General features: G+C 34.2%; 2 protein-coding genes across 4 annotated transcripts; both read right to left on the bottom strand.

The window, feature by feature from the left end:
- Positions 1–4,343: 4,343 nt before the first annotated feature.
- Positions 4,344–9,769, bottom strand: LOC113697778 (UDP-glucuronate:xylan alpha-glucuronosyltransferase 1-like). Its single transcript, XM_027217358.2, has 4 exons — positions 9,606–9,769; positions 7,113–7,319; positions 6,048–6,658; positions 4,344–5,674 (listed from the first exon to the last, which is right to left on the bottom strand). The coding sequence occupies exons 1-4, from the start codon at positions 9,626–9,628 to the stop codon at positions 4,695–4,697; spliced, it is 1,821 nt and encodes a 606-aa protein (XP_027073159.1). The 5' UTR covers positions 9,629–9,769; the 3' UTR covers positions 4,344–4,694.
- A 3,402-nt stretch (positions 9,770–13,171) lies between these two features.
- On the bottom strand, positions 13,172–18,729 carry LOC113698413 (UDP-glucuronate:xylan alpha-glucuronosyltransferase 1-like). Of its 3 annotated transcripts, none has more exons than XM_027218228.2 (5): positions 18,489–18,729; positions 17,905–17,996; positions 15,803–16,012; positions 14,620–15,248; positions 13,172–14,283 (listed from the first exon to the last, which is right to left on the bottom strand). In XM_027218228.2, the coding sequence occupies exons 2-5, from the start codon at positions 17,925–17,927 to the stop codon at positions 13,256–13,258; spliced, it is 1,890 nt and encodes a 629-aa protein (XP_027074029.2). In that variant the 5' UTR covers positions 17,928–17,996; positions 18,489–18,729; the 3' UTR covers positions 13,172–13,255. The 3 variants fall into 3 exon arrangements, with proteins under 3 accessions (XP_027074029.2, XP_027074031.2, XP_027074030.2); XM_027218230.2 differs by having other exon boundaries at positions 14,620–15,230; XM_027218229.2 differs by having other exon boundaries at positions 17,905–17,971.
- Positions 18,730–22,703: the final 3,974 nt, after the last annotated feature.

Genomic DNA, 22,703 nt, shown 5'->3' with positions numbered 1-22,703 from the left:
ATTAATTTATAGGACCAATTATTGGTCAGGTACAGATCTCATTTGGGCTTCGTGATTATTTTTTTTATAGCTTTGAAATTAAATTTAACAAGTCAGAAAAGCGTTCCTTCAAAAAAGAGCGAAAAATAAAAAAAAAATTAGTGTAATTAGTTATGAATGAGCATTTGCTTAAGAAATTACCTAATGATAGGGGGAAAAAAGCAGTTCAATGGAGGAGGGATTGCTTTTCCAGTTTTCTTCTAATCATTATAGTCCGGTTCTTGAAAAAAGAAAAGGGATTACGCACGTAGAACCGATTAACAACCAAGATGACATATTCTATAGCTAAAAGGTTGCCTAATATCTAGAATTAATTTTATATATACTAACAGTATATGTACTATCACAATTAGATGTATGACACATATGCAAAATTTAATTTTAAATTTAAATTCAAATTATGTATCATATATTTAATGGTAAAAGTGTATACACTGTATAGAAGATTAATCATAATATATAACCTATACTATATGACTATTCATGCTTAAGTTTAAAATTCTGCACAAAAAATTATATGACATGGTGGTCAACTTAGGGAAGAGAGGCGCTCAGGATGGTGTCCAACGGATGGCTCAATAGAGTATGATTGTAGAGAAATTTAAAGAGTTATTACTAAAGGGAAATTTACTTAACATTTGAAGGGATTAAACAAAGGGGGATGGGTTGGATGTTTCATATGGGAAGGGAATGTAAGTGAGAAGTTCTGAATTCGAGATCTCCCACTTTCATTTAAAAAAAGGATTAAACTTAACGAAAAGAAAGTTGATTTCTTGAGAATAAGATAAGAAGTTCTTAATCCATGGTTGAGCAGGTAATGCCTACTATTGATCATTTATCAGTCTTATGCATAATTTGGGTGGGAAGTCCGCTATGTATTTTGTGTATGGAGCATTATAATGTCTTTACCCTCAGTGCAGAACCTCCAAATTGATCGATTTTCCTTATTTAATTTGCCTTTTAAAATTCTGCAAAGTGCAAACATGACAAGCTGTGGCAGTGGCAATAAATGGCTATGGGCACCACGTGACTTCCACTATATCAAGGAGGTGATAGAGTGACTAAACTAAGTTTTAAGGTTTTTTGAAAAACTAAAAATAAATTGCATAAGTATTTATGCAATCTCAAAGTGTGCAATAAGTGATAACGTATATATGCATGTTATATGTAAGGGTATTTTTCTTTTCAACCATATGAGAAGTTAACATAGATTTATAAATAAGTCTCCAATGATTACGTATTAAAAAAAAAATCTTTACTTTTTCTTGGGGTTAAAAGTTGTTCTTATGTTCTTCTAAATCAATACTTGCTTTTATAACTTTCTAGGATAAATGTTATCTTTTGATATACTTTATTTAGTAATTTCAAGAGATGAAATAGATTTAGAAAAGATAAAATATAGGAAGAAACTGTCGTGTCTAATATTTTCGTAGGTGGGCTTCAGGTTTGGAGGGTTAAATCGAAACTTTTTAAGTTTTGAGGGGGCTCAATTGATAATTTTGGTGACTTAGATTGTCACTGTGTAACGTTGTCCATCAATGTGTCTTTATATGATGTATAGAGTATCAAATAAAATAATCTTTATATGATGTATATTGAGGATGGTCATTTCGGCCCGGGTAGTCCAAAGGCTCACCCCGGGTTTTCCACTTTGGCCACCGTCCGTCGGGTAACATCCCACCTCCTCGTCACCTCGGTTAACATCGTAGCTGAGGTGACTCCTGGACATTCGACATCAATACGAAGGTTGGATGTGACCCCTGGCACCTCTGACGCCTGACGGAAAGCTGCCCTGACACGCCGCCTGAACCTGACGAACGTCCCATCATGTCTTTTCACAGAGACCGGTCCAGTCCACTGGATGCACTGACCGTATGAGATCTCTAGGAACCTGTGATAGCAGTCCCTCTCTCCCATCCTCTATAAATACTTGAAGCGTCCACCGTGAAAGGGGATGACCAATTTCTGGTAACAGACTGCCCTACCCTTTTATCTTACTTCTCCCAATACCGAACTAACTTAAGTTTCGGAGATACACCGGGGGATCCAGCCCCCCTTTGTTTGACCTAAGCAGGTGATCTCGTCCAAGTGGCCCACACAAGATAGGAGCACTTCTTCAGCTCGGGTGACTCACTCCAGCGGGACAAAAATCACCTCTTCATATATCTAGGATATATTAGATTAGAAATCCTTAAACTCCTGATAAATGTTGTATATAATACCTCAATCCAATTTAGTCCCTAATAATTCTCAATGAAAAACATTTTCTTTTGAAAGAAATGCAAAATTACTTATTCACCTATTGCTTTTGCTCAAACACAAAATTCACCTTCCTAACTTAATGGAGTTTGATAATAAATCCATCAAATGGTTGGCCAGATGCACTTAGATAATAAGCACATAGTGGTTTTAGAATAACAATTACCAAAGCATAAATGAAATCAAATAAGTCTTCCATGATTTTGTACAAACATATGTATGAATATTGCAGCAAAATAATGTCCTATATATTCACGTCATGGCTATTTAAAATGAACATTGCACCATCTAAAGTGATGAAGTTTTTTCCACTTAGCTCCTTTTATTTAAAGTTTTCAATACTTTCAAATTAACATTCAAGGGTTTAGTTCTGAAGCAACTTTAATGAAAAGGGTAAGCTGGCCTTGGTAGAATCAACAACTTAGAAGAAATCAGTCCGCTACATGTAGAAAGAAGGCAGGACCAATATAGTATATTGAGCTCCATGGTTTACAATTATATTTGTTCTTAAAAATGCCCTTAAGTGGACATTATTTTTGCCCAAATTCACTAATTATTAATGTTATTGATAGGAATTTTGCCCTTTTGTTATGTGCACGTAAGATGAAGAAGTGATTTTCAATTTGGAGTTTCTTGGTTGAGTGGAGTAAATTAGAAGAACTTGAGGGTGGATTTATCCAATAGCATAATGAATGAGCGAGTAATCTTCAAGAGGGCATTTTGTAATTAACCATGAAACAATGTTAGGCCAATTATGAAGAAGGCATGTGAGAAAGTTGTATTCTTCAAGCATTTTGCAATTATCCCTAAACATATCTTTCATTTATTTAGCCCATGGCCCTAGAAATGAGGCAATTTGGAGTCATATCTTTAATAGTTTCATGTGACTGGTGCTACCAATTATCGTAATCATCCAGTAAGTATAAAGAACATTATCCTTGTGGAAATGTTATGCATGGATTAAATTTCACCTGGTTTTGCTCAAATATTGTTTAGAACTAATTGGACTTCACACTAGATTGATGACAAGCCAAATGACAGAAGGCATTCTAAAAAGTAAATAGCAACTGATGTTTTGTTGCTTTACAAAAATTTCGAATTTAGTGTTTCTTTACTAACCAATCGATACATCTTTAATTTACAGTATATGCTAATGCGTTAGGAGCTTAATGTTGTAAAGGATGAAAACAGCCCTAAACAAGAAACAAAATGTTACGGTAGATTGTTTGGTAATCAAACTTGTACAGATTAATAGACTTGAAACCTTTGAACTCAAAATCCAAATGAAGGAGATCTATTCTTAGGTAGAAGAATTAAGTTTGTTTCAAAGACAGCAGCCTATGAGCACACTTACTAGAGGTATAGGCTCGCAATCATTCAATTGTTTACCTTTGCTTTGTCAAATCTCTATGCCTAACAGTATTGTCCATGCAGCATTATGTATTTGTTCAGACAAAAGAACAAAAACCACAATGCTGTATGATGAGCTGAAACAGTTTATGAATCAAGAGGAAACTTTCAGCCCTGTGCATTCAGATTTGCCTAGAAAACCTGGAAGATAACAATGCTGCCTGAAATGAAATGTTATACATGGACATTAAGTTGAAGGTGAGGTAAGTTGAGCTATATATTATGCTCTCTGACATTGTATATTAATCTATGCAAGCATAATGTTCTTTTGAGATCTGCATCACTTCTATGTCTTCATTTCCAACTTTATTTCTGTATAGTCTACCACACCAGCTCGAAAATATTAGGCTAATTGTACATCAGTATGGCATTCCGTTTGTGTGAGTTAACGGTAGCATTCAGCACTGTTCCAAGGATAGCGTTGTCTGAATTGAGACTTTCTGAATTCAAATGATAGGACTTTGATGCAGATAGACGAAGGGACAACGCTGATTGTTCGTGACAAAGGTGTGGATTCATTTGAAAAAGTCAAGACTCCAAGGTCCTGATAAATGTAATCATCTCCACTGAGCAAGCAGACATTTTGTCATTATTAGAAATATTTTCCAGTTTCTGGAATGACATTGAAGGTGAATTGATTATCTTGTGTCGCAAATTGTAATCACCCAATGGCGAATAAAAAACCAGAAAATGGAAAAATTCTTGAATGATACTCCATAAGGGTAGTGGAAATTTTGAAATAAACAGCATAGCTATATAAATTAGCATGATGAGTTTGAAGGACATGACATCTACCATGTAGGGTGCTAGCTGTATCTGGAGAATGTTTCTGCCCCTTCCCTCCCTAAGGATTTGAATAAGCACTGAAAATTATCACTTAGATGGAAAGCCAATCCTGAAACAGACTTAGAGACTGATATTGCAGCACCAAAACAAAGATCGTAGTTACAGTGAGTGGATTGTGGCAGGAAACGTGGATCATCTGCTCACTCGATTTCCCCCCAACGCCACAATCTGGACTCAAAATCAAAGTCACACAAGTCGTCACTGCATTTCATAAAACGTGGATCCTTGATTTTGATTTTCCAATGACCATCTGTATAATTTCTTTTCTCAGCTTCTCGTCTGTCATAGTTCAACTGTGCCTTCTGTTTGGATTTTAACTTGCAGAAGTCTTGCAATTTCTCTGGCATTGCATCATGCACCTCCCACCAGCTTCCGTGAGCATCATCACTCGCAAATTCATGCAGTTTACCAACGTTCCAGTTGCAATCGTAGTCTCTGGAGCACATCCATGGCTTGTATCCTAAGTAGTGAATGACATGTAGAACTGGAGGTTCTGCTGCAATCAAGCGGATTTTCTTCTCATTTACTTCTTCCCCCTCGTAACTCAAAAAATTCTTCAGGAAGTTGAAATGATTGGGTATCCGGTGCCACCATGTAAATACTTCATTCAAGTAACCCTGATCTCCACCGTTATAGGACTCAATATCAGTTATATGGTCCATCAACAACTGGAATGTGCAATTTGACGGCTCTATCACCATTACTCCAGAGTTGAAAAGTACGCCATTGTTTCCTCTAGCTGAGATCTCTGGCATTGAGAATAAGAAATCAATGTTCCTACGGATAAGCAGATCAGAATCAATGAAAATTATTTTGTCATAGTCTGTTAATTGCCATAATCTGAACTTGCTGTAATTCCATGCATTGTAAGCATATTTTTCAGCTTTGGGATTTCTGATTCTCAGTATTGTCCGAACTTTCCATCCTGCCATTTGAAGTCCACTCTTGTGATATTCACTGATAGTTTCATCAACAAGAATCACAAGGTCCCTGGTGGAACCTGCCATGCGGACGCTTTGAGCTGCAGCTATGGCTCCACAAACATACAGATGAGCTGAAAGGAGGACTGTAGCATATGCTTCCCGGTTCTTTTTCACTGAACAGTCTTGTTCTGTTTTTCCTATCAGATAATTGTAAGTGCTTGTGAACAAATTACTTTCAGTCAGTCAAGCATCCAAAGAGTCTAGATTGTTCCCAAAATATGTTCATGATCATCATATTATTGTAAGCATTTAAAAGAACCTTTTTTCTTTTTTGGTTCAAATCATTGTACATCATATTTTGTTAGGATATCTGTGCTTTTTGTTTCCAACAAAACTTGTTTCCTCAAATTTACTGTGCCAAACATACAGAATAGTGGAGTAACAATAGCATCTTTATTTAGATTTTTCATTGACACAAAGTTATAAGAGAAAAATTTTTCATTGACACAAAGTTATAAGATAAAAATAAGCAATGACTTGGACAGAGAGGGCGAATTGAAATGAACTTACCCGCATCTCCAAGTGGCAGTGCAAGTTCACAAGATCCTTTTGGAAGATGAAGTTTTTCTCTTAATTGATTCAAGTTTGGTTTGAACAACCATGCATTTCCCTGGCGTGCAATAAGTTCCTTGCACGTAAACAGATTTGGTATTGGAAAGCAATTGGTAACGAAGAGCACATAGACAGGGAAATTGCCTTTAGCAAATGTGGCTAAACCAGCTACTGCTACTTGCAAGTGTAACCTTGCAACATCTCTATTCCAATTTTGTTCGTTTCTGCAAGGAAGCTTAACAGCAATGAGATCAAGTCGACTTCCCGGAACTTCAATTTGTGGGAGGGAAGGGCAGCTAGGAACTTCGTATTCTTGTTCTTGATCAATCCATTCAGGATAAAAGGAGTTCCATGTAACATTTTGATCAGCATGGTCCAGATGCAAGATGGTATGATTGGAGTAGGGAAGAAGCTGTTTCCAGTGAGTAATTTCACTGGAGTTGAAATTGAGAAGGCCGACTCCAGGAACTGTATTCTTTCCAGGTACGTGTTCTAGAACTCGCGAAATTTCATTCCAACTGATATCTAAATTTGATATGTACCGAGGATCAGAATTGCTCCACAATAACCTGTTTACAAAATGTGGCCTGTATCAAATTAGCTACTCATTAATGATTAAATAAATTATCCTACTTGTATTTATTTGTACTACTTGATTTGTCTATGTTGACAATGATTGATAAGTTCCACATGAAAATAAATTCACATGGACAAATTTTTGGTAGTTCCACGTGGACTTCATCATCCAAACATAAAATTATCAGTGGCGGAAAATTCTCAAATGTTCGACAAAGGTTGAGGATCGGTGGCAGAGAATTCTCAAATGCTTGAAAAAGGTTGAGGATCGGTTCTCTTATGCCCCTTCAGTGGCAGAAAATTTGCAGTGGTTAAACCAAATACTTCAAGTAAAATACATCGGCTAAGAGCATCTAGTTCATTTTCTTCTTTGATAAGGTGAGCTACGAAAGATTGGTTAATGACAACATCTTACTAGTAATACAAGCAGTAGAAATCAGAACTTACTGGGAAACAGCATCAGATATTCTCTGCTGAGGACAAATAGTTGAGGAGATGAAGATCGCCAGCAAAATACCGAGTAAAATGACAAGCACGATGAATTTCAGGAGATGGTGTCTGTATTTTATGCTCTGCTGTTGTAAAGGTATCTGCAAGGATTTCTCTACGTCTTTAACTCTGATCCTCTGTAACTTCCTTTTGTATACATCTTCTCTGATATAGAAAGCAAGAATTGTCCTTTAGTAGATGAAATGAATTCGTACGAGGTAAGCATTTAGTTAGATGTTATACTATCAGTAGAAAACTAAAAAACATGAAAACAGGTTTCCTTTGAGTTCCAGAGATCAATTTTTAACAATCACTACGAATTATAATTACATGGTGATTTCACTCTGCAATGAGAAAGCACTGATAAAACAGCAATCACCTGAGTTGAAACTCAGGATATGTAAAGACTTGATCTTCAGGACATTCTACCAATGTATCAGAGACTGAATTAAACTGCATTATGAGACCATTATAGTACTTGCAATCTAGATATTCAACAGAAATGCAAGTTGGCATTCTTGATTTATCACCACTTTTCTTTGGAAAATCATGAACTGGAACATAACCTGTACCAAAATGACCTTGCAGAAGTAGAAATGATACTCAGCACATTTAATTCGAAAGTCAACCCTATAATCATTTTCTTGAAAATTTTTATTGGTACTCAGCAGAATTTTTGTGGCCAATGTCTGACTGAAATTGTCAAATATTTTTAATTTGGAAAGATATCCTTTAAGATGAAATGTAAAAGGGAACTCAATAATTTAATGATATTTCTTTCCTCTTGAAGTTTGCTTCACAACATCAAATCTATCTATACTATATTAAACATGCGAGTTTGAATTTGTGAATTAGTGCATCAGATTTTCTTTTCGAGAATATCCTCACTATATATTTTAATGATTTTATCGTGCTTCCAAACATGAATGCTTTTTTGTTAATATTGTTGAGACTATTTACGTAATACTGCATTGAGTTTTAAATTAAGGAATATAATTTCCATTGGCTATATTGATATTTTTTGAATTGGAGAGAAAGTGTTTGGAAAGGGATTATAGAAATTTTTGTGGCAATGCTTTAGGAAATTAAGTAAGAAAAAGGGAAAAAAAAAATTTGTAACCATGAACAAGAGTATGTTGAGATCATTCAAAAGTTTGTCAAAACTCCCATTAAGCATCTTTGTATATGAATACTATACTATGCTAAAATGTGGGAGTTTTAATATTGTAATTTTCAAATATAGAAATATAATTTCATTGGCCATTTTAATGTTGGAAATTGTTTGGAAAGGGATCATAGAAACTTCTATGGCAACGCTTCAGGATTTAAGTAAGGAAAGGGGAAAAAAATTCTTATTAACCATGAATGGAGGAATTGAGACTTATGCCTTTAGGAAGCTAAAGAACCAAACACAAATCTTATCAAGTATTGAGACTTATGCCTTTAGAAAAGCCTTCACACAGCAATTTTGATGCTCTACAAAAATGATAGGGAGATAAATTGCTTATCTAATAAACAAGTTGTTCTATATAAAATCTTGATCATGGATACTGATAAACTCTTATAGAAATGCTAGCTCTTTGTCAGTTCTATCATTTATGCATTCAATGATTAAGGACAGATAAAAATTGCCAATTCATATGCTACTGATCCCTTGGAAGAAAAACAATTAAGGAATTTTCTCATTTGTGCCATATCCTAATAAGAATCTCTCTGTCCACAATTGTGTAAGAAGTGATAGTAATCCAAAAGTAATTCAATCAGTAAGAAGAAACAAATTCATCAGTAGGAGTGGTAATCCAGCCACCATATATTTGGTTAATCACATTTGACCTCTTAAATTTCCAGATGGGATGAAACTTGCCAAAACAAGAATAAGATGAAATGCAGCTACATGGTGAAAGTGGAGGGGTTCACTTGAGATGATTTCCTACTTCACAATTTGATTGATAGGAAAAGAAGACAACATGAAATGGAAATGGTGACAGGATAGTGCATCAGATATATCAATTTCTTATTGATCCATAGGAAAGTTCTTTTTTTGTGGATCAATTTCCTTTTCTTGTTAATCAGCATGCAAATGATATACATTTTCTTGGCTGTTTCTCTATTGCCTTTACTCACTGGAGGAAAAGAAACGGGAAAACATAGTTGCATAACAGGATCTGATGGACAAATAAGTGCTACAACAAAGAATTGCACAACAGGAAACAAGATAAAACAAGAGATACAGAAGTTTGTAAATATAGATGGCTAAGAATATGCAAAGGATGCTTACGAAACAGACTTATTTTCCAGCACACGAATGGATTGAAAATATCCTTTCCAGAGTGACTGTTTATATGAATCAGTGCGAACAACAGTGTAACTATTTCAGAAAATAAATTTCTGCAAGACCTCACCGTGTTTCGAAAAGCAAGAGAGCAAACAAAAGTGAAGTAGAGTACTCACACTGGTCGGTGTCTTGTATCCATGGACCTTCTCAGAGATAGATCCTCATAACAAGTAAAGTAAAAAGTAGATCATGGAAGACGCAATATGATCTTGGATTGAGTGATAAACTTGAAACATTTCTCTATAACTGCCACGAGTTTCATGACAGCAGCATTGACACAGATTATATCTAGAAAAATATGGCAAGCAATCAACATATGAAATACTTGAATAGCAATTATAATGAATGTGCTAAATATATCAATTTCCCCTGGCATATATCCACAATCAACATGACAGAAACATTTATGCATATAGCAAATGATTTTGCTTTGGAACTGTAAACTAAGAAAAAGGGGAGAGAAAATACTCTTCTTCATACCTTTGGACTACACAATATACAAATATATATACACAAGGTATAACCTAATTTAGATCCTAAAATCATGCTAATCTAAATCAATCTACTACCTAATTAATATATGATACTATAATCATATGATACCTAATTAATACATGATACTATAATCAAATCTTTCCTAATATTTACAATATCAAATCTTTCCATAATATCAGATCACATATCTTCAACAGGAACTCTATAGTTTGTTTCCATAGTTGATAGATATTTCAAGAAGAATTTACATAGTTGCAGATATGGTTCCATGACAACTTTTTTGCTGAAATAGCCCACCCTACTAAGGGAAAAAAAAATGCTGTTTTCCTGATTAATACCATATCTCAGCATTTTTTTGGTTAAACATGTTTCTCACATGTTCTGCAATATGCATACATCATTATGAACTTCCATAATTGTTCACTGTAATTAAATCATTTTAGTCAATTCCATATCTTGATCGCTTTCTAAAAATTGCTTTAGGCATGTGTCTGATACGGTTCTCATGGACCTCTTCACGTCAATGCAGGAAGAATTCTCATCACTATCAGTACTCTTCTCTGCAGTTGTTTTGGCTTTCAGAATTTTCAGGCAACATTTCCTAATAGAATTCAACTATCATTTGAACTCTGCATGTTTATCCTGTTTAAAGAAGCAGCTATGAAATGATATGCTAACTGAATCACAAACACAGTCCAAAAATAGCATCAGGTTCTGGATTGTCATGCTTATTGACTGCGCATTTCCTACCGAGGAAAGTGATATAACAGTGCTGCTACAGATCATACAGTGAGAAACTGAATAAATTTATAGTCTTAAATCATAATTCCGGTTCACCATTTTTGCATATTCAGGCCTTGTTTCAAGGAGCAATCCAACTAGTTATACTTGTAGGTGGTTTATATGAAGTAAAGTTGGGGAAAAGTTAAGAAATTTTCATAATAATTACATTCGTTTTGTGACAAATTCGGTTGCTAAACACACTCAATTTCATCTTTTCCAAATATTTCTATATATACAAATAGCCAGTTTTTTTTTTTTTTTGGAAATAACTGTTTGTAACAAAGTTACAACTAGATGATTTCTAATTGATCACAAGTCACAACAATAAGCCAACACAGTGTTCTTGAGTGAAACAGGTCATGTATGCTTGACTTCCGGAATGTAGAGAACATCTGAATCCAAAACTTCTCTAGTAACCTTTATTGAAAATGCGTGGAGACAAGAAGAGTATAATGTCGTGTAGGACCAGTAACTGAAGAACCATTCAACTAGGAATAAACCTATTATTTTCTTGGATCCGACTTGGACTGCTTGAAGGCTTCTAAATTATTCTCATAACTTGCTGCTCTCACAAGTTGTACAAGGGTAAATTACATATAACTGTCCTGTGGTTTTGCATAATACCAGATGATCTACCTAAGGCTTCAAGATAGCCATGTAACTCCCATATAATTTTATGTAAAATAGAAAATGGACAGAATTCATGATCGGTTATGGTAATTGAACACTCTTTTGTAGTTTTTGTAATTTTTCACATAATTTTCCTATACTTTTATGCAAGATGACTAGGATGTTGTTTGATTTAGTATTTAACTAAGGGCAGTACTAGTACTTTAACTATCGACATTACATAGGTTATTTTCTTTTGAGTTTCCACTTTACATGAAATTATGGCGTGAAGTGGATTTCGAAATATTAGAGGGATCATATGGCAATAAGTGAAACTACAGGGGGTCATGAGTAATTTACCCTTTATACAACCATGCTTTCTTTTCTGTATTTTATTTGTTGAAGAGATGCACTACCAAATTGAGGCAGTGGTTTTTTTTTTTTCTGTCAACCAATTTCATTTTATCTCGGACATTAATGGTATGATGTACCAGACCAATCAAACATTTGCTTAATCATGAAGTCTTCTTCCATTGATAAATCTGAAATTAGAGGTTCGTCAAGAATGTTTCATAAGGATGTATCATTGTAGGGTAATTGTCCAAATCTACTGATTATTTCATTATCATTACTATACAAAAAGTATAATGAGTTTTGGTAATATAGAGTGTAAGTATAAACATATTTTTTTTATGCATAAGTATAAGCATATTTTGATCTTAGTTTTTATTATGTTTAAATTACCCTCATGTCTTTTAATTAGAGTTTTTGCATTTCAATCATGACACTAGTAAGAAAAATAAAAAGTTTCAATAAATTACATCTAAAAAATGTTGGTAATTAAAATTAAAAACTGCCCACTTACAACTATATTCACCAATCATTTTCTTCATCTCGAATTATTGTATGTGTTAAAATTATCTTCAATTATTATATTCTTATGCGTGATAATTAAAGCTAACTATATACATATTGGTTTAGAAGAAAATCACAATTAATAAGAAGATAAAAGTTATAAACAGGTAATGAGACAATTAATAAGTAGACAAAAGTTTTAGAATGTATTTTGCTCAGGTTTTGTTATATACACTTTTTTGACACAACATAGAAAATTTTCTCTGTTTACTGTCACAGTCAAGGTAAAATATGCAATAACTTAATTTAGATATGATAATCTTCCATTTTCAGAGTTCAATAAACTTTTAATTGATTTGTTTATAATAAACATTTTCTACAACTAGCAATTGTTTAATTTTGTTTGTCATACGGTTGCTTAGTCAATATTATAACAATTTAGTTTAAATATGATAATCTTCGATCTTCAGAGTTATATAACTGTAGAATACACAATAAACTTTTAATCGCTTTGTACACAACAATCATTTTGTACAATTATCAATTACTTAATTTTGTTCATTATACAGTTTCTTCGTTTATATTATGCCAATAATCAAAGTTTTGCAGAAAAATTTAATATATCAAAGGATTTATATCTTGGAAAAATATATCCACGTGCAAAGCTTGTGAGTTATTACTAGCTCCAATATAAGCAGACTTATTGTCCTTCTAGTAAGAGTATAGCATTGGGAGATTATGCCTTAAAGGTTCAAACTATCCGAGGAACATAAAAGGGGTACCATTTATAGGACTGACATTGTGAAATGAGAAATTGTGAGGGAAAAATGACTAATTCCCTTCCTAAATTGTTGGACAATGAATAGGAGCTGCAATTGAAGAAGAATAGCTATTGCATACTCTCAGATTGGACATTGAAAAGACAAGAACCAAAAACTGATTGAAAAAAAAAGGTAACTTGTAGCATCTTATTGTAGTGGAAAAAATTTATGAACGGTTTGAAAGTTGTAAAATTGTATTATCACTAACTGGAAAGAGATGCTGTGGTAATGGATGGTGGTGTAGGGTAGAAATGCGGATCATCCGTCCAATTCTTCTCCCCCCAGTGGCGCAACATGCTCTTCCAGTTGCATAACCTGTCAATGCACTTCTTAGAGCGAGGATCTTCGATTCTCAATTTCCAATGACCATCTGTATAATTTGCTTTTTCAGCTTGTCTTCTGTCCCACTCCAACTGTGCTTTCTGTCTTGAACTCAATAGACAGAAGTCCTGCAATCGCTCTGGCATTGCATCGTGCACTTTCCACCAGCTTCTGTGACCAACATCAGTCGCGAACTCTTGTAATATGTCAACATTCCAGTTGCAATCATAGTCGCGGTAGCACAACCATGGTTTATATCCTAAATAGTGAAGGACATAAAGAATTGGTGGCTCAGCTCCAAATAGACGAATTTTCTTCTGTTTCACTGCTTCATCATCACCAATCCAAAAATGTTTCAAGAAGTTCATGTGCTTTGGAATCCGGTGCCACCACGTAAATATTTCGTTCAAGTAGCCCTGGTCTCCGCCATTATATGATTCAATCTCATTTATATGTTCCATCAACAGATGGAATGTGCAGTTTGATGGCTCTATCACCATAACTCCAGAGTTGAAAAGTGTGCCATTGTTGCCTGTTGCTGAGATCTGTGGCATTTTGAATAGGAAATCAATGTTCCTAAGTATGAGAAGATCAGCATCAATGAATATGATCTTATCAAAGTCTGTCAGTTGCCATAGTCTGAACTTGCTATAGTTCCATTCATTGTACGCATCTTTCTCAGCTTTGGGATTTCTTATTCTCTGTATTGTTCGGATTTTCCATCCTGCAACTTCAAGTCCACTTCTGTGGTACTCGCTAATGGTGTCATCAACAAGTATAACAAGATCCCTGGTAGACCCTGCCATGCGAATACTTTGTGCCGCAGCAATTGCTCCACAAACATAGACATGAGCTGAATGAAGGACTGTAGCATAAGCTTCTCGGGGCTTTTTGACTGCATTGTCTCGTTCTGTTTCAATGTTAACAGTAGATTCTTGTAAGAAACTTGGTATCTCCTTGAAAATCTTTCAAGAAATTAGATAAAGATGAAGTATGTGATCCTGAGTTTTATCACAATAGAAAAATGTAAAACCAATTACCATCTCACAACAACTATGATCTAACTTAATTCAAGAATATTCTTCCTTTATCATCCCTGTGGATACAGACTGAAATATATAAGTCATTAGTTTTCCTAAATTTATTTTTGTTATCCACACTGGTAAAGATGGACAAAACAGTGATCCAGCAATATCTTGTTTAGGACTTCTAGTTTAAAATGACTTTTTAGGAGGATTTTACTCACCATAATTGCCATGAGGTAGAGCAAGCTCACAAGATCCGATTGGGAGCTGAAGTTTTTCTCTGATTACATTCAAGTTTGGCTTGTACAACCATGCATTACCTTCCCGTGCAACAAGCTCCTTGCAAGGAAATAGATTTGGTATTGGAAAACATTGGGTAACAAACAGCAAGTTAACAGGGTAATTGCCTTTGGAAGCAGCAGCTAAATTGGCAGCTTCTAGCTGCAAATGTAGCCTAGCAACATCTCTTGACCAATTACCATCATTTTTGCAAGGAAGCTTAACAGCAATAAGATCAAGCCGCTTTTCAGGCACTTTGATCTTCGGTAAAGAAGGGCAACTGGGAAGTTCATCTTCTTGTTCTTCATCAATCCACTCAGGAAACAAGGATTCCCAGGTAATATTACTATCAGCAAAGTCTAGCCTCAGGATTGTGTGATTGGCATAAGGAATAAACTGTTTCCATTGACTAACTTCACTTCTATTGAAATTGAGAAGGCCAACTCGTTGAATGTTATTGTTATCTGGCATCTTCTTCACAACTTTGGAGACTTCATCCCAATTAACATCAACATGTGATATATAACGAGGATCCACTCCACCCCATATCCACCTGTTAACAAAATGTGGCCTGCATTACATAAGTTATTCATTAATGAATAACCAAACATTTGTTGATCATATATTGCTTATTTGGTACATGTATTGGTCAATTCTTAGCTGAGCGTTAACACGCTAACCGTATCTAGAATAACAGAACAAGTGAGTTGTTCATAACAGATGCTCAGGTTTTAATAGTAATAATATCTTGTCCAAAAGTTTCTAAATATTGAAAGCAAAACAATTTTCTGATTCGATTTCTGGAAGAATAATGTTTCAGGTGTAAGACGATGCATATAAGCATCTTTCCTAGCCAAGTACATAGGTCAAGATGATGAATTAGAGACAAAGTAGTAGTTGTTTGAAAAAATTATCAACCTGAATATCTATTGAATCTGTTCTAAATATCAGATTACTTTTGCCAGGAAATTGCAAATGTACATTAGAAATTGTCATAGTCCTTTTGTATCATGGCAAGTTACACATGCTAAACATTTGTAAAATGATGATCAGTTATGACTAGTGAAACATGCGAAGAAACTAGAAATCCCATTTATTGAAAAGCCAAAGTAAATGAGGACATACCGAGAAACTGCTTGTGGTATACTGTCACCAATACAAACAGCTGGAGAGAAGATAATTTTCAGAAGAGTGCCTAGTAGAATGAAAAACAGGATTAATTTCAATGGATGAAGCCTGTATTTTGCTCCTCTTTCTTGTAATGAGATCAGCTGGAAGGGCTTCTCAATTGCCTTGACTCTAATTTTGTGTAATCTCCTTTTACATGCATCTTCTCTGATAAGAGGAGGAAACTGTGCATATTAGTCAAGGGTTCACAGAGCATATGATGCTATAAACTTGCTTTGCTTGTAAGTTTCTGATATTCTAATAGGAAGGTAAAAGCCTAATGAAAATGCAAGCTTTCAATTTCAGTGACTTCTGTAAAGCTCATTCATGGCGCAGTTGAGCAGTACATGACTGTAATCTACATTAATACACTAAATTTTAGTTTTTTTGCAAATTAAATTGGTGATTGGCTCCAAAACAACAGAACATGTTAAAAATCCTGGAAAAATAAGATGCATCAACGTTCACTATATGCATATCTAATCTCAGTGCTGTTATGTGCCACACCATGTTACTTATGGAAAGGAAATTCTTTGCTCATGAGAAATAAATCTTAGGAGGCCAGACCACTTGATCAAGGGTAACTCATACTCAATCAGGGCAACCTCCTAAAGGGTAGATCCTAAACTAAAATCCAATCAACAGTTCTCTATCTATAGTCTATCAGGCAAAATATATACTTCTAATGGGGAATAGTTCCTTGTTATGTTAATATCCTTCCTCAAAAATCCTGCCTTTCTCCAAGGAAAATTTGAAGATGCAAATCTCTCATTCCTGTCTTAAATTTTATCGTAGTTAGACCAAATGGGGCTCTAATCTAATTCTGTAGTAGGATTTTGATACTGTTATTCACTAGGTAAGTAGAGGAAGTGGAGGTAGCCATTCTCTCAACTTTTTCAGGAAAGATCTTAGTTAGCTTCAAAAAAGGAAAAAAAAAAAACAAAAACAAAAACATTAGTTAGGTTCACATCAAATAGGACTGCTTAATAAAATCCAAGTGTTACTCTTGTCAGTAGACTTAACTGTTGTAACTTGTCAAGCATCCCTAGTTGTCTAAGCGTAATTAACTAAACTGGCCTCACTTGTATTTTGGCTAAAGTATAATAATGGACTACCTTAAAGCAGTTTCAACTAATTTACTAGCTTGAGAGGCTTTTGCAGGAAAAAAATAGAAAATCATCAAGAGTTGACTTTAGGCTGATTTGGCTAGGCCTTAGCCAAGGGAGAGAAGAAAGCTCTCCAAGCACCTTTTACTAGGGACCTTTTAGTTGGAGATCATTACACTAGCTATCTACTTTTTTAGAGTCAAATCTAACCAAGGAAAGAGATGACTCATCATTTCATCTCTCAGTGGCCAAGACTTCAGAAGATTGTGGATTGTGCAAATTTCATCCTGCCACCTTGGATGCTTAGAAACTAAACAATCATGAAAACAGAAAAAAGAAAACAGAGGAACTGCAACTATGAAACCATCCAATCAAATACTCACAGCAGCAAAATCAATAAAAGCACAGAATTTAAAATCATGGCTACTAATTTTGTTATCATAATTACAGGGGAACAAAAGTTCCAGGATAATGGCAGGTCAATGAGGTACCAACAGTTGGAACATTGTGTAATGGAAGAGATTGATTAGAAAAGAAGTGTGCTTAAAGATTGGGGACTGTACTGCATTAAGGATTGGCATAGGAAAATATAGTAAGAAAATAGTAATAAACAATATGGGAGGAACAAATAAAAAAAAGTCAGCTCCTCAAACTGATGAATTCATAAATCTGAACAGAAGTCCCTTTTAAGGATAAAAACCAACCTAACCCTCCCACCCCCATCGCAAAACACAAAAACAAAGAAATCAACTCTTCTCAACAAACAAATTTGTACAAATACGAATCCAATCATATACTTAATCCTCTAGTATGCAGGATTAACATCAAACTTCCACCTACTGATGCATTATTATAATGTTCTGTACTGCTAAGAGAGACTTCCTGATGGAATAAGCATCAGATGAAAATTTCCAATTACAAGAAAGCAAAAGCATTGAAGAAGAAACCACTGACAGCGATCGTTGCCTTGCCTCCATGGAGCTTGAAGATGTGCCACTGAGACTTTTAGTTTGATTTAGTCCTGCTGAAGAAAGAAAGCTGATGATCTGCATAACCAAAACATGCATTATCATATACACTGTGAAGTACCATAAGATGTGCTGTAGAATTTCTGTAATCTTGTCAGAATTTTCAAAAAAGAAAAAAAAATATAGGAAGCGATCATACAAAAAATGAATGTAGAGAAATCAAGAATCAAAGTATCAAATGGTCAAAAGGGCCACTATTTCCAACAACCATAAGAAATCACACACATTTATCTATGCCCACAATCTTTTCTGTGTCTCTATGAATATACCTATGAACTTGTATATAAAATACAATCTTTTTTTTTTTGAAGTTTTAAAAGGGAGTAGAAAAGAGGCAGTGACTGTGAGAACACCCACTTGTTCAGAAACGAGGAATAACGAACCTCATATATGTGCTTTTAATTAGGGAAGCAGGAAGAATAAATGCAGAGAAGAAAACTTTAATTTGGGTTAAAGAAAACATGCAACACTAAATCTGCTCAAGAAGATTCCCACAAAATATTTACTCACATTTCAGCATGAAGGCGTCAGCAAAACTGGCTTTCCTCTGGGATCATGCAAATTAAGGGAAGCCCATCTCAGCAATGGCTTGAAAAGTGCAGAATGGAGATAGTATAGGGGATGACAAATACTATACAGAAATAATGAGAAAGAGATTTTATGTAGGTACTAGGTAGAGGATGGTTGAGTTTGGGTGGAGAATGGCCAATAAAAATGATGGAAAAGGTGAGAGAAGGTAGAGAGTAGAGAATGGAGGGAGAGGATCAATATAGACAAACTAACGTCCCTTTGAATTCTCCTGCCTTGGATGTCTCTTTCTACTACCAGTACGACAGGGTAAGTTTGTTTGACAAATTTTTCTATGTTTTTTCACATTTTGGTATTTTTATGTTGACAATATTCTGGTGAAATACCAAAATTTTCGTATCAAGAAAGAAATGCAACATACTCTACTAGTTTGTTACCAACTTGTTGCTTTCAATTCATTTTTAGAAGAATTAAAGAAAATCCATATATTTGTCATGGGAGTTAAAAAGTTTGTTTTTGTTTATACACACAAGTTGGTATTTAATTATTTCTATTTCTTTCCTTGCAATCTTCCCATTTATGTTGAGGTTGATTGGACATCTTCAGTGACACGAATTTCTGCTTGGTTGTATGCCATAATAATATTCATATTCTAAAAATCTAAAAGTAACCATCACATGCAGAACGTACAATAGGGGTAGAATACTAGAGAATTTTCTGTCCCGAAGTTGAAAGGAACCCGTAATTTCTTGGTAGAAATAACATAAATAGGATCATAGGAAAAAGAAAAAGATATCGGTATTGCCTCCTTGTACTGTGAAATCCTTACTAATAACTTCCCTAACATTTTGAGCAAAAAAGAAAAAATCCTTGCTACTATTTCAAGGGGGGAAGAATAAACTAGCAATTATATATATGTATGTATGTATGTATGTATGTAGAATCGGGTAGAGATTAGTTTTTTTAAATTTTAGGTGGAGAATTTATTGAAACAAGGAAAACTAAAAACTAAAGAATGGTTTCTCTTATGAGAAAAGACCAAATTTGTCTGGTCTCTCTACCATTGGAGAGGTGGAAAAGATTTTGACTGGAGGAGTTTTAGAATGAAGGAGGAGAAAATAGTTCTAAAGTCCTTGTACTGTTGTGTACAGCCATCTGCTAATGATCCCTAAGATTTGATAGACCTGGATAGTCCTATGCTAATAACATTAAGAACTTATTATCCTTGTTATTTCCTGAATGCATTTCTTCCGAAAGACACGTCTACATCTTTTTCTTGTACAACAACAAGAAAACTGCTCATAATTTTCAACTAGGGCCTTAAGAAAAAAATTACTTGCAAAATAATTTTATAAATAGAATTGAGTGTCTGTGAATATGTGAAAAGTGACATTGACAACTATCTCATAGTTTCCCAAAGAGTTAAGAAGTGCAAGACAAGAAAACAATATATGAGACGCCTAGATAACCTCTTCAAATTGTTTTCTTTGCATTTTTTGGAATTGTAAGAAGATTTACCAATTAGCAGTTAGATGGAGTAAAAGTACCACACAAGTACAAGTCATCTTTCAACAACCCCCAAAAAAAAAGCATAATATATGTCTTTTTCATACTTTTGGTTTTGGGGTTCATCATTATGTCTATATGCCATAGCCCAGTTATGACAAGAGATACTACATTGTGTGTGTGTTTTTTTTTCATAATTTGCCTCTTTTCGTTTTCGTTTATTTGTAAGAACACGAAACATGCAATTAAGTAGTTGAGAATTGTGTGTAAAATTGTTTGTGTTTACTTCTAGAAACATTCAAATTTCATTTGTGCTGTCATCAGAATTTGCAACTGTGGTAGCTGGATTAGGTTAATGAAAATAACAGGTTTAGTTGATGATGTATATGGATGTGAAATGATGATTACTAAGTCATATCTTACTAACTCGCATATGGGAATTCTAATCATCCTTCTTCTTGATGGCCAGCAATCCCTCCATTTGTATGGTAATATTGTTAAATCAGAATGATTGTTTGCTAATTACTCTTACTATTGGTTTTAATGGTAAAACTATTTAATTCCTTTTCTTGGAGATATATGATTATCAACCAATTTAGTTGTCCATTTACATCATTTGATCTGGCTATTTGCAATTATGCCTGCCCAATTATAAGTCAAAATCTAATGAATCTTTTTCTGCTGTTATGTGGTGATAAGATGAAGTAACCTTTCCTGATAAAGTAATTAAAGTAAACCTTATCTTGTTTTGTTTCTTTCCCTTTTGCATAGCCCTACCAAAAACTCCTTTTGTTTTGCCATGCTGAATTTGCCAATTTGGAATTTTCTGTTTCAGCTTTTCACAAGAGTTTTAAATTCATTTAAGTTTGCATATACAAAATATTAGGATTTTGACACTTTAAAATTTAAAATTCAATCTGATAATTCAATTACTAAATTTTAGTTTTAAGTTTTATTAATTTGTATACTATACCCCTATACATTGGCAACATTTGTACATTAGAGAAGCATGCTTGTCTTGAACAGGGATTCTACTTTATTTATATCCGAATCATCCTTCAAGAATTTTCATTCGATTGTGCAATTTTAGTTCAAGAATTGGCTTCAAATATCAATCAGTCAAATTGATAACAATTTCTAACTGAGGTACTCAACGATATAATTGGGGCAAGAAGTACCTCAGCTTTGGTATTTTTTCCATAGACAGAAGAAACACACACACACAATTAGATTAGGGCGCTCAGCTTTGGTAGATCAACAGTATAATGTGTATAAAGTAAATTTGGTTAAAGATTATTGTACATCTTTTTCTTTCTTTTTTTTTTCTTTTCTACTTTCTTTCAAGTTTTTTACACTTTTTTTCAGGGAAAAAAAAGGTCTTCTAAAAACAGTGGATAGTCCCAAACCTAAAGCAGAAATATGGTTTCATGTACAAATCTCCTGCTTGTGCAAAAATACCCAAAACAAAGAACATAATAAATAAGAAAAGTTAGGATGATTTCACTATTAATTGGTAAAAAGCAAATGATCTGCTTCTAGCACAATAAGCTTGCTGACTATACTAACAAGTGATTGCAGAACGTTAGGTCATTGTTCTTTATATTCCTCAAGATACAATAAATACATAGGAAACCTAAAAAATAAGAAAATTAAAAGAAAAAAAAGCCTAAGGAAATTAAGAGAATCTTATGTTGCTATTATTTTTTTTTCTTTTGGTAAATTGCATTTTTATGTAAAAAGACTGGATAGAGGTGTGGTTCACTTCATACAGGTTTGGACAGGCAGATTGTTGAATCCACAATTACATTACTCTATTTAGTAGAACTACAATGTCACAGATTGGTGACTCTTTAATCAAGAAGTTAATTAAAGGCAAAACCCAAGTTTTGGATAACGATTGTCCTAATCAAAGCCAATAATAACGTATTAACAACTCCATCATGACAATTACCAGTTATATTAAGCTGTTCCAAGCCTTCTGTCTCAACCGACCAATAAGCATTCTTGATTCGAAACCAAAAAAAGGGCATACAGAAACACTTGTCTCTGCACAAGAGCATGCTTGTTTGGGACATTAAAATGTGGGACATTCCCTGATGAGCCAAGCCTTGCACCTATCGCTACGTCTCTGTGTTTCTCTTTGTTTAGACCAGTCCATGCATTTCTCCATACTTTGTTTTCACAAATAGTATAATATGTTTGTGAAAAAATGTCAGCCAGGCCAGAAAAAAAGCGTGTTTTCACAATAGGGTACGTTTGTAATAAAATGTCAAGCCAGGCCAGAAAAATTTTTGCAACGTCTTCAGTTATATTTTTTACCTTATGTAAGGTGAACGAGTCTTACCATCTGATCCGGCCTCTTTTGGCAGAGTGAGATTTTTCCAAAAAAAATGATCCAGAACGAAGTTTCTTTTAGTGACAATTAGTGTTGATCCAGGATTTTTTTTTTTTTTTTTTTTTTTGGGAAGCTTTCTGAGGAGTTGGGAAAGCAATAATATTTGTAATGTATATGGCTCTGCATGCATTAGGTATTTTTAGAAGTGTTTTTCAAAATCTTTATTGTAGCGGTGTATGTGAAAAATTTTTCCTATAGATGGTTCATTTGGATTTGGTATTTTTGAAGTTGTATTTTAGGATGTTTTTAGAATTTAAAATTTTTTAGATATTTTTTATAAATTCATTAAAATTTTC

Source organism: Coffea arabica, chromosome 7c (genome assembly GCF_036785885.1).
Source record: "Coffea arabica cultivar ET-39 chromosome 7c, Coffea Arabica ET-39 HiFi, whole genome shotgun sequence".
In the NCBI taxonomy this organism is placed as follows: Eukaryota; Viridiplantae; Streptophyta; class Magnoliopsida; order Gentianales; family Rubiaceae; genus Coffea; species Coffea arabica.
The sequence above is the reverse complement of the archived record's forward strand: the minus strand, read 5'-3'. Positions and strand labels throughout refer to the sequence as shown.

Excerpts from the sequence above, each read along its gene's own strand:
- LOC113697778 (XM_027217358.2), bottom strand. The coding sequence starts at position 9,628 with ATGGATACAAGACACCGACCAGT. Across the intron at positions 7,320-9,605 it reads GATACAAGACACCGACCAGT|AGAAGATGTATACAAAAGGA; the intron begins GTGAGTACTCTA and ends TTTCTATATCAG. Across the intron at positions 5,675-6,047 it reads ACTGCCACTTGGAGATGCGG|GAAAAACAGAACAAGACTGT; the intron begins GTAAGTTCATTT and ends ATTATCTGATAG.
- LOC113698413 (XM_027218228.2), bottom strand. The coding sequence starts at position 17,927 with ATGGAGGCAAGGCAACGATCGCT. Across the intron at positions 15,249-15,802 it reads ATACCACAAGCAGTTTCTCG|GCCACATTTTGTTAACAGGT; the intron begins GTATGTCCTCAT and ends TATGTAATGCAG. Across the intron at positions 14,284-14,619 it reads TCTACCTCATGGCAATTATG|AACGAGACAATGCAGTCAAA; the intron begins GTGAGTAAAATC and ends ACATTGAAACAG.